Source organism: Periplaneta americana, chromosome 10, assembly GCF_040183065.1.
Source record: "Periplaneta americana isolate PAMFEO1 chromosome 10, P.americana_PAMFEO1_priV1, whole genome shotgun sequence".
Classification (NCBI taxonomy): domain Eukaryota; kingdom Metazoa; phylum Arthropoda; class Insecta; order Blattodea; family Blattidae; genus Periplaneta; species Periplaneta americana.
In genome coordinates, this window is record NC_091126.1 from 39,263,976 (window position 1) to 39,277,235 (window position 13,260).

At 34.2% G+C, this 13,260-nt stretch overlaps 1 protein-coding gene across 1 annotated transcript in view; it reads left to right on the forward strand.

The window, feature by feature from the left end:
• LOC138707602 (cell adhesion molecule Dscam2-like) overlaps positions 1 to 6,449 on the forward strand; it is a 1,410,362-nt gene extending 1,403,913 nt beyond the window's left edge. The window contains exons 30-31 of the mRNA XM_069837241.1: positions 2,692 to 2,782; positions 6,121 to 6,449. Of these exons, the coding sequence (XP_069693342.1) occupies positions 2,692 to 2,782; positions 6,121 to 6,310 (281 nt within the window). The 3' untranslated portion in view covers positions 6,311 to 6,449. The remainder of the gene's footprint in view (positions 1 to 2,691; positions 2,783 to 6,120) is intronic.
• The last annotated feature ends 6,811 nt before the right edge of the window (positions 6,450 to 13,260 follow it).

A 13,260-nucleotide genomic window follows, 5' to 3' on the forward strand; every position in this document is an offset into this window, starting at 1 on the left:
CAAAATGTCGAAAATCATGTCTTAGAGTGATATTGATAATAATTCTGCTCACAGTATAACATAACGAATTAAATATTTTCCCAGAAAAGGATCTAACAACCCAGTATATCTATTTCCATTACAAATATATTTCCCATAGGGCAATTCTGTATGATTAGAAAGTGAAAATAACATAAGACGTCTTGTGATCCAGTAATCTTCCCTAGCTTTCCTAGAATTGCACAGTGGAATAAAAGCTGTTTACTTTTAATTCACAATTTTATTTTACTTGGAAGAGAACATCTGAAATGTGTTTCTTTATTCACTGCATTACAAAACATGTAATGCTTATCAAAATATCGAACATGATTTAATGTAATGATATTTATAATAATTCTACTAACAGTGTGACATTGCTAATTAAATATTTTCCCTGAAAAAGACCTTTGAGCCCAGTAAATCTGTGTTCATTACGAATATATTTGTATAGGGCAATTTTGTATGATTGGAAAGTGAAAATGATGTAGAGATCTTGTAATCCAATTATTTTCCTAGCTTTCCCGGATATGCACTGTGGAATAAAAGTTGTTTACTTTTAAATGGCAAATTTACTTGTAAGAGAACACTTGAAATGTGCTTTCCTTTTTCATGAACTTTCATACTGAATTTCTTTATACATTTTCGCAATTTCATACAATGGCAGCAACATGTCTCTTGTCCTCGTACTAAGTCAGTATGGCTCATTACTGTAGATCAGATATCAAACTAATATTTCAAATAGCTATAGTTATAAATAGGAACCTGATTTCTAGGTTTTTAAAACGACCATTTTAGGTTTTTGGAATGGGTGAAATAGATTTTCTTTTTTAGGTTTTTATGTCCAACCTGTGAAAGGGGTCGCAAAAACTGCCAGGTCGTTAAAAATATATACTTGTTAAGCCAACATGGACCAGAAACTGATCTTTTCAGGAACTAAACTATTTATAAAAAATTAATAAATTCGAAATTTTTGTTCTTTCCCTTTTAACATTATTTGTAGTTGGAATAAATTATTGTAACAATTAACATTTTATCTAATATAATTTGCCTTGATATGACTAAATAAATTTCAATTTTCAATAGATAAAGGTACAGTACACACAAATTTTGGATTAAATGTGTTCAAACTTGATCAAGAATGATTTAAAAAATTAACAAACAAAATAACATTATTATTACCATTTAATTCGAGAAAAATTCGTTCCGGCACCGGAAATCGTACCTGGGACCTCTCAACTCTACGCGCCGTAGTAAGGCTGTAAAATATTACAACGAGAGGAGTTCAGCCGGCACCGTGGATCGTGTCCCGGCATAGCTCAGTTGGAAAGAGCACTCAGCATGTCACAAACTGAGGTTGAATTATGGCCATAAAGTCATTTAAAAATGCGCTCCTGCATGTATGACTTATATTGTCTAAAGTGCAGGTAATAAGGCCGTGAAACATTACAACGAGAGGAGTTCGGCCGGCACCGTGGATCGTGTCTCGGCATAGCTCAGTTAGAAAGAGCACTCAGAGCACGTAGAGCTGAGAGGTCCCGGGTTCGATTCCCAGTGCTGGAACGAATTTTTCTCGTATTAAATGGTAATAATACACATTGGCTACTTCATAGTAGTCGTGTAATATTCAGTGAGGTAGGTGAGAACTCATATATAATGAATATGTGATGTACCTATTAACTGTTAGCAGTTGTCACAAACTGAGGTTGAATATGGCCATAAAGTCATTTAAATATGCGCTCCTGCATGTATGACTTACATTGTCTAAAGTGCAGGTAGTAAGGCCGTAAAACATTACAACGAGAGGAGTTCGGCCGGCACTGTGGATCGTGTCCCGGCATAGCTCAGTTGGAAAGAGCACTCAGCGCGTAGAGCTGAGAGGTCCCGGGTTCGATTCCCGGTGCCGGAACGAATTTTTCTCGAATTAAATGGTAATAATACACATTGGCTACTTCATAGTAGTCGTGTAATATTCAGTGAGGTAGGCGAGACCACATATATAATGAATATGTGATGTAAACAACATTATTTACTGCTACTGTTCCTAGTTGCAATATATGACCAAATTCTTTTCAAGATTCTCGACTGAGAAGTTTTAGGGTTTTCTAGGTACTAAGGTCCAATTTAGGTTTTTTAGGTTCAACAGAATTCACATATACGGCTTCTACGATCATGATTCGGAAAAGTATTGAAGAAATTAGGAGTTCAGAAGCAAGAAATAAAATAGATAACAACCTACAAATCCGGTCCCTATTTATAAACGAGCAAGCAATATCCTCACTCTTGAATAAATAATACCCCTTGATGTGAAAGTGGTAGCCATTTGCAGTGAATGGCGCAATTCCTTATTCACTGTTGAATCGACAATTTTCGCGCCAATCTGTACTATTGACTACAGCTTTCGCTCATGTAGGCTTGTGGATGGCTTCAGTAGATGGTGCTGGCCTTCCAAACAAAAGTTCGAACATACGGTCTCAACCATTATTTATAAATAGCAAGCACGTTTCACTAGATTCATTCTCCAGTCTTTGTGACCCAGCTCTCCTTTGTTTGCCTCAAAACGATTGTAACTTACATCACATCCACTCAAGTATATTCGGTGTCATTTAAAAATTGTATTATCTTAAAATCCTGTCCCAGCTCATTACCCACTTACGTCTGGATGAAATATTACAGGCCGTCTTGTCAGCGTTCTCGAGTCATCCACTTCAAATGAAGCATCTCCCACTCCTGATCGAAGACTTCAGCCAAGCAAGGGACGCATAAAGTAAGAAAAGTTCTTTAAGTGTTTCATGTTTCACAGATGAGACAATATTCTTAAAATGTTCTATGCCGTTACATTATTTTTGTACGTGTTTATGTACTTACACTATACAGCATTAATTTACACAATAACTGTCAGTAACTGAAAACAACCTTAGAAATACTGTTCCAACAAAAAACTGAACTCGAAAATACAGGTATGAAATTATTCAGTTTGTCTAAGAGGCAGTAAAAATTAGATATGGTACAAACAATATAAACAATACACAATAAAATTACAATACACAATACAATTATATACACAATGCAATTATTATACACAATAATTATTACAATTAATAATAATAATACATAAAATAACCTAATTATTAAGTGAACCTAATTTTACATTACAACCTACATATGCATAGGCTCTACATAAGTTTCACATTGGTATGGATAATAATCTTTCACTTTACTCTCATCTCACTCACTGCACTAGCACTATAACACATTTCACTGACACTATACAACACATTTCACTAACACTATAGAACACATTTCATTGACACTATAAATTATCACTGATCGAAACTATTTACTACACTGTAAAACCATAACTTCACTGACTCACCTCGCTTCAATGATACAACAGTTCAAATAAGACATACATGGTACTAAACAATATCAAACCTGCGTGATGTGTAATCATTTGCCAGAAAACTGCGAAGTTACTTGTATTTTAGTGTAGCCAGTGGTGAGTCCAGCTAATGTAAGGATTTTTTTTTTCTTTTCAGTGTGAGAAATTAATTTACCTAGTTCTTGCATTCAATTTAAGGACTTGATGCTGAGAAACTGTTTAATTTGCAAAATACAGTAAAACCCCGATAAGACGCTGTTCAAGGGACCGGGTGTAAACCGCGTATTAACTGGGACCGCGTATTAGGCGGGTATACTAATTTTCACTTACACATAGTATCCCTTAGCATTTTTCTTTATTGAAATACATGATTCATGAAAGGTAATACAGTATTATTCCATTATGTAATTACTGTACTGTATGCCAAAGACATTTACATATATATACTGTACTTAAAAAAAAGAAGTCATTTATAGTTGTTTTCCGTGTGCATTTTCTCCAAATCCTCATGTTTAGCACACTTCAGTTTCTGCGCTTACATTCTCCCAACATCGCAGCTGTAGTGATTGAGTCGCGATGTTTTATTATCGTTCTTAATGTCGATGATGGGATTCCTAATGCATCAGAGAGTTATTTCTGAGTAAGAGTACTGTTCTCATCGTAATTTCGTAAAATTTCCAATTTTTCCGACACAGAAAGGGCTTTTCGTTTAATATTCATTGTAATCACATTCACAGACACTTCAATACACAAAAGGACAAAAAACTGCAGAGCAAAAATTTCCAGAATTTTATTACGGCCGAGTGACGAATGTTGTTTGAGAGAGAGGGTTAGCAAGAGGGTGAGGTATTGCAACTGTATGTAGGCTTTAACCACGTAGATATGGAGTTGAATAAGAGAGCGTAACAAGAGGGTGGGGTATACTAAGGTATGAAGTATGAAGGTTTAAATGCGCAGGTAAAGGGTCGAATACCAATACTTTTCAGGTTAATGGCACCAGTGAGTTCAATGACCAAGATGTTTCATTGCTGTTACAGTACATTGCTGAAAATTACATCGAAAATATTCCACAAAAACAGCGTATTATGCAGAACTTGAGTGCAACAAAACAGGGTATTTTAGTCGCGAAGCTTGGGGTGATATTTTGCATTTCTCGCGATAGTTGCTAGCCGCTTGGAGCGCTGTGTGTACTAGGAACAATAGACTGTGTCACTGCTATCGTGATCTAATACAGGCCGTAAGGCAGACCATGTGACTCGCTTAACCCGATCACGAAGGGCGGCGTTTCAACCATATAAATTAATTAGAATGCATAAAAAGTACGGTAACATATATTTCTCTAAAATGTACTGTAATTGCATTAATAAAATTTAAAACAATGATTAGGAGACACTTCAGATATAATTCCTTGCTAGTTAAGGTGTAATATTATTTTTGGTGTGAAAATTACGTTGTTCGTATGTGTAATAGACGTACCTGCCTTTATTTCGATTAAATATTGCGAAATTATTGTACATTCATTTATGCACGATTCAATAATTTTCAGTTGCACCGCACGAATATTTAGATATGTTGAAATTATAGGTTATGTTTACTGTCACAGTTGCCCCTTTCTGTCTAATTTTAGTGGTCTCCAATGCCCTGCCATTCATATGGAAATATTATAGGTTATGTTTACTATATCTTATATTCCTAAATTCGCAATTATACATTATAATTAACCATAATGTCATGTATGATACTCCACACATTCAATTTGTCTGTATTTTAATACTACAATTGAGTACTGAATTATTGTATTTATCTACTACCTAAGAGACGGAGTAACAATCGTACGTAATCTAATTTCATAAGAGTGGTATGATAAATTTTCTGTCTTTATCGAGGAAGGTAGATGTGCTATATTAAAATCACAATATAAATTCTTTTTTATTAAACCTCAAAATAGCTTCCATTCTAAACTTAAAATGTTGATGCCAAAAGATTATGTTAACATGTAAAATTCTCTTCACATTAAAAAAAACACAGTTTTGTAATTATTTCTGCTACATATTATGCAACAAGAAGTAAAGGGAACTTACAGATACATTACATTAAATAAAACTTAGCTATGATACGCAATAAAGTTATAATATAATAATTCACTGAGCTCCATACACTGAAATAGAAAACCCGAACAAACATTACGGCCTGGTCTAGATCGAAAAGGCATTGACTGTACCGTATTTCGCATTGTTGTGAAAAGTTGTGTAAACTGTGAAATGTTCGTTATCGGTTGTAATAACTGTAAATGGCTAAAATACAATAATTTGAGTAATAATATGGGACAAGGAGACGTTTGTTGCATTATAAATTCTAAGAAAAAGAGGTCAGAGTTATCCTTCCGAAAGATCCAGGAAGGTGAGTTTATAAAATATAATATATACTTTATGAAAATAATATATAAACCATATGTATTTCGTATTTCAATAGTGGAAGGAATGTGTTAATTTTTCAAAAGAACACGATATCAAAAGTACAATGCATTTTATCGTCTGCTAGGGAAAGAGTCTGTGATGAGGCAATAGTAGCGATCCTGGTGGCTAGCAACTATCTATGGATACATATTTCAACTGTCTATGTTTGCATATTTAGTGAGTATGGAGCTTCGCAACTGTATATACTAAACTGTGGTTTTACTGTAGTTGTTTTTCATATTCTGAAACTTGCTTGAAACTTTTCAGAAGTCACTCACCGAAGAAGAAGTTCATGGGCAAAGGCTGTGGTGAAACCAAAGAAACAGCTTTCACTTTCCCAACACCAACCCCAAACCGAACTCCTACTCGGACACCATCTAGACAGCGCGAAGAGCTGAGCGAAGCAGAGTGTGATCGTGGTTCTCCTTTCAGGACTCCCATGCATTACAGGGTCTGAATGGTCTGAACAGCTTTATGAACATGCCCCCTAACGAATAGGGGCGAAACAGCACTGTGGCCTCGCAAAAGAGTATGTGCTCCCTCTCCCCCAGAAGTATAATATATTTGTGGACATTTATTGATATAGGACTTGAAATTCCACTAAAAGTGGACTCATGCAAGAGGTTGTTATCCAGAAGCTCTATGAAATACACATACACAAATATTTTATATATATATACGTCTGACTTGGTATTGGAACCATTTTCTCATGTTATTCCTATGTCCTGCCTACACCTCGAGATAAAACTCAGCACACTACAGTTCAAAATGTTGCACAAAATTGGAAAAATATATTTGTGTGAAAGCATGCAGGGAACATGACGTTAAGAATTTCAATATAGTATAGTTCAACGTTGTTTGAGAGATTATTATATTTGTTTATCTGTCACTAGAAGTACAGTATATGACGTTGAAGATAATGTTGACTAATAATATACATTTGTTTATGTTGTAAAACATAAGAACATCTAGCTCTTTTGCCATATTAAGATGTAAATTGTATTGGTAATCGTAAGTAATGAAAGACTTGTAAAATCGCAGTACAAACTGCAGACATCAGATTATCAGTTGACATACACCATTCTGCGTCTTGAAATGTATACAGCAGACATTTACTCCATGAAGTAAGTTTGGAGTGAACAAACTGCGCGTAACAATTGACAATAAGGTCGTTGTTTTGTTTTTCCCACAATCAGTAAATCAATAAGTTACATTAATTGAACTATGAAACCACACAGATAATGTGCTTTCTGATTTATCTCATTGCGAATTCTATTTCAGTATACTAGTTGTATTAAAATACAGGTGATATTTCTTCAGTTCAGCTTACTTTAAAGGTACCGGTACCAGTCCTTGTTTGCTTTAAAGTTCAGTGCATGAATACCTACCGGTACTCTAGCTATTGAACTGGTGTATCATTTAGTAAATATAAGACAATTATTGATGTGTTTTATTCTACACATTACTGACAGACAAAGCAGTGGTTTTAATATAATTTTACAATGATAATAGACTCTATGTCATAAGCATAATATGTTACCTTGGCTAATATTCATATTCAAAATTCAGCTTTTATGCAATACCCACAGTAAAATGATGATGATGATGATGATGATGATGACGACGACGACGACGACGACGACGACGACGACGACGACGACGACGACGACTAAGACTGTAATAATCAGGGGCGAATGCTAGTCACGAAAGTTAGGCTTGCTCTTTTATTCATAGGAGAAGACAGGAGGATATAATAATTCATAATTCATAAAAATAATCAGACCCACATAAATAATTTATTTTATAATTATGAAATCATTATGAGTCATGGATCATATTTGCTTATCAGATGTAGAAGTTCGATATAATATAACAAATATGGCCAACAAAACAGTTTATTTAGTTTTTTCGACCCTGCCAACCAATGCATATTGCTGTGTTGAGCTGCACTGAACGAGCGCACATATTCTCTATGTCTGTCTTCTCTTGAATAGTCCTTCGGGAAAATGGATTTAATAATAAGGTTTCAATGACACACAATTCCGAACTCATTGCAATACTTCAAATTAATGTTTAAGAATTAATAATACATGCAGCAGCTAACATATGCATTCCGCTCATACAATTACATTGCACTCGCAAATCACAGCACATTCCCGCTGTCAATACTGCTCTGTGTAACGTTAAATAGTCGTTGGTGTTGCTCTTGGACCAGAGCTTCAAACAACACATAACAGAAGCATGTGCGCCTAGGACGGACTAAGGAGGAAGGCACTTGTGCACGCATCATATTCTCACTATTTCTACGTCTTTCCTGTAGCTCCGAGAAACGAGCAAGCGTTGAGATACTTGTGGTGTGCAACCTGCGGATGGTATTACGCCTAGACAGTATTCCAAAAATCAAAATAAATTTTAATGTACGTAATCCCATTTTGAGAAATACACATTCTACGAAAATATTGGGCTTGCGCAGCAAGCATAGCATGCCCTGAGAAATCGCCCCTGGTAATAATAATAATAATAATAATAATAATAATAATAATAATAATAATAATAATAATAATAATAATAATAATAATAATGTTTAAAAGTGAACTCATATTTAGTTTTCTTCACTAGTGAAATGGTTATACTGGGCAACATGATGCCCCTGCTCTTAGCTGAGATACTTGCAGATTTCAGTTATGCAGAGTTTGCTATCAGTGAAACACAGTACAGTATCGATAATTGGACAAACTAGCGTTTGCAGCTGTTACTCTGGTGCGATGGTGCTGCCAACACTGTGTAGATCAATGAAACCTGGACAGCTAATATTCTTACAAGAAATATTGTGGACTACTGACATTTTAACAGAAACACAAATTTTTAGAAGCCATTCGGCATTGTACTGTTGACGTTTCTGAAGAACTGAATACATGTGTTCATGCATGTCCCAGAGAAGCATCAGATGGCCACTCTTAACTAAAATTACCAGATTTTGGACAACTGACGTTTTTGCTAAACACCCCTCAATTTTGTAAATGGTTTACACATAATCTTCAAGCATCTCATGGTAGCATTCAGTGTTCATGGTGTCACGCAGGAGATATGGTCCGATGACATTGTGGCAATCATTCCACACCACACAGTCACTTTTTGACGAGAATGATCTTGAATCAGTTGAGGCCAATCCTCTTGCCAACCCAGCATCAACTCCCCGTACTTCATTCTGCACTAGCAGTCTTCTGGTGTCAGCTGCTGCATGTAATGGGGTTTCCTTTGGCGGTAATTCAATTCTTTCTGGAACACCTGACATACTGCGTACCTTGTGAGTCCACTTTTGCTAGCTGCCTGACGTGTTGATTTAGCCGGGCTATGATTGAACATCTACCACACAATCGCCACATTCTCCTCAGACCGAGATGTGGATGGACGGCCAGTTCTTCCTGCATCCTTAACTGAACCTCTGGTCATTAGCTTCCTATGACAATAAAATTGAAGGGTTTGCTTCAAAAAGAAGGTAGCTCCACTTAGCCAAAATTCTTTATTGTCTCTGGACGGATTGTGGCATTCCTTCCCTTCACCATATGCCACCATCTCTGTACAAGAACGACTAAATTCCACACTTTATAGCGTGTAGCAATCTGGAGTCGCTCACAAACAGACGATCTGCCATCTTTGCTATTGCTTTGCGTACTTTCTCTTATGGCCACCGTCTGTACTATTGATGCGCAAAAGTTGAAATCTTCCTTTGCCACTGCTATCCTCCTTCTGATTTCTTGACTGCAGCTCATGTTACTGCTTTTAGTAGATTCCAAATATTTAAAGTTGTTCACTTGCTCTACTGCCTCATTTAGAATTTGCAAGTTTACCTTCTTTATTTTTCTTGCGACATCCATGGTCTTCGTCTTGTTTGCATTTATCTTCACCCCATACTGCTGAGAGCGTTATTTAGCTCCAGTAGCATATCCCTTAGTATCGTCTCCTCTTCTGCTAACAACACCATATCATCAGCAAATCTTACGCACTTTATTCTTCTTCCTTTTATTTTTACCCCTCTGAAAACAGTTCTTCACCAAATCCTTCAAGTAAACGATGATAAAGGGCATCCTTGTCGTACTCCTCTCCCTATTTCACTTCCTTCTGACATTTCTTCTCCTATCCTGACTTTGACTTGTTGTTTCATTCTCCCTTTATATGACTCATTATATTAACATTTTTGTAATGTAAATAAAATTTAATATAAAGTATGTATCCAGAAAAATAATACGTTTTACTTTTATTACATTTAAAAACTCATTGTAAATAAAATGTTTTATCGTGAAGATAATCACACTATCTGATGATGTGATAAACAAGACAATAGTTGTTAGTAAGTTGTGCTGTCGATGTGTGTGTTTTGGAACAAGATTCATAATGTTTACATTACAATTGATATAGACCTACAGCCAACTGAATGCAGTCACTATTATACGGTACTTTGTTTCCAACTGAAAGAAAAATAAGTCTTGAAAATATGAAGATATTTTCTTTTACTTATATTTTTCCCTCTTAAAGGTTAATGTTTAAGTATTGCATCTGAAATAATGAGATTGTTATATGTAAAATAAAACTCATAAAGAGGGACCATTCTCTTCAAAATTCTGACTTGTTGGTTCGTTAGTTCCTTCTTTGTGTACATGCTTTCTAATTTCTAATTGCAGATTTTCCACTAGTCATGGTTTCCGCTAAACATGGCATGTGAAGAACTTCATTTCCGAATTTGGGGCCACCAATAAAATGCAATTCAATTTCTACTGTGACAGTAAGAAAAGAAATGTAAATAGAAGTTAGTTTCAATTTAACAATAAATTTGCCTGATCTCCTTCCATTCATCCAGAGAGTTACTTAATATCACATATATTATACAAGGCCCCTAGGTTTATATTACAGTTCCAGAACATTTTGAAAATTTCGGAGATGGACGAGATATTTAACAGAAACATGTTGAGAAATAGTCAATGTTATACATATGAACAATAGTATATATTTATCTACTAGTTTTTTTTTATATCGTATTTGGAAATTATTACTCGAATATCATAAAGTATTATCTTCGAAATTACATTTTGAATGCCTTCAAATGAAGCTGGAGTGTACATAATCTCTTGTACATTTACATTTCATTTAGCTTTATTTTTAAAATATCCTGGTCATAGCATCGTGGTCTAAGTCATCATGCCTAGAACTCGCGTCATGGAATGCTCTCTGGTTCAGGTCCTCATGAGGGAAGGCATTTTTTCAAGAAATTTCGGCCAGTGTATGGAACCGATGCCCATCCAGCATCGTGATGAATTTGGAAGTTCTTTCTAAATAAGAGTTTTAGACTGCCAATGAAGCACATAGGCACAAATGACACATTGTGCACTACATAAACTGGAAATCAACCCAGGAGACCGCAGTGCATGACCAATTTTACGATACTGCTGGGTTTTATTTCCTGAAATCCTTCTGGAGACAACATGTTTTCCCGAGATATCGATATCTGTCGTGGCTTAGATCTGGAAAATATATAAAAATGTGAAGGATGACATTTGTGGAGCTACGTTAGGTAGTGAAATCAGATTACTAAAACCAGCTATACCCCCTAAACAGCTGGGGCTATTATCGTGCTAACCACATGATACCGCCTTACTGGTTGGATGATGATAGTTCACCTCTGTTGAAGCATGTTGACATGAGGTTGAGTGATAGTCCATAGCCCTTCATGGGCTGTCACGCCATGAATTATTATTATTATTATTATTATTATTATTATTATTATTATTATTATTATTATTATCGTACGATGAAGTAGCTAACACAATTTGCAGTTTAGATTAATTTACTGACTTGATTTAAACTCCTCTGAGAGTGAGAGGGTTTTCTATTTGCTTGCAGGGTTCGAATTGATAAAATGTAGAGGAGAGAAAACTTCTCGTTAACACACCAATTACTTTATTATTTGTTTTATACAGTTTTTATATCAATTATGACATATTCGATTTTAAAGTTTATTATTATTGCTCCTTTAAATTTATGTATTATTATTATTATTATTATTATTATTATTATTATTATTATTATTGTTATTATTATTGTTATTATCATTATTACTATTATTATTATCATTATTATTATTATTATTATTATTATTATTATCATTATTATTATTAATATTATTATTGTATGCTGATGTAGCTAACACAATTTGCAGTTTAGATTAATTTGCAGGCTTGATTCAAACTCCTCTGAAAGTGAGGAGGTTTTCTATTTGCTTACAGGGTTCGAATTGATAAAATGTCGTGGAGAGAAAATTTTTCATTGACACACCAATTACTTTATTACAGTATTTGTTTTATATAATTTTTATATGATTTATAACATAATCAATTTTAAAGTTTTTATTATTATTATTGCTGCTTTAAATTTATGTATTCTTATTCTTATTATTATTATTATTATTATTATTATTATTATTATTATTATTATTATTATTATTATTATTATTATTATTATTATTATTGTATGCTGATGTAGCTAAGACAATTTGCAGTTTAGATTAATTTGCTGGCTTGATTCAAACTCCTCTGAAAGTGAGGAGGTTTTCTATTTGCTTGCAGGGTTCGAATTGATAAAATGTCGTGAAGAGAAAATTTTTCATTGACACACCAATTACTTTATTACAGTATTTATTTTATATAATTTTTATATGATTTATAACATAATCAATTTTAAAGTTTTTTATTATTATTATTGCTGCTTTAAATGTATGTATGTATGTATTATTATTATTATTATTATTATTATTATTATTATTATTATTATTATTATTATTATTATTATTATTATTATTATTATTATAGTTCTCGTTAACGTCCTTCCCAATTTCCGTCGACTGTAGATAATTATTCATAAATCAAGTACAAAATCGTAGAAATATTTATTTAAAAAAAAGCATAATATTTCTGGCACAGTGCTAATAAAACGTTCTAAAATGTTTAATGTACGGTACTATTTTTATATTAAACGTTGACTTTTTTAATGTTGAAATTTAGGTGATATTTAGAAATGACATTCAGAATAAGCTCACTATAACAAATTCACTCTAGAGGAGAAAATTTTTTGACTGCCATACAGAAAATAAAAGTAAGTTTAGGAAATGCGTTTTCAGGCAAAATATCGCGATTCAGGCTAGTGTGGTGGTACTAATAATATTAAAAAATACAGTGTTCATATGCAGACTGGTCCCACTCATACCTCTACCTAAAAAAATCTGTTGTCGGGCAGCAAGCTGTCGTAAACATGCATACAAACAGCTCCATGCACGCTTCCCTATACAGACCAGTTCCACTCCACCCCCACCGCTTAGCTTCCTTGGGACAGGCACTCTGCCATACCTTCATTAAA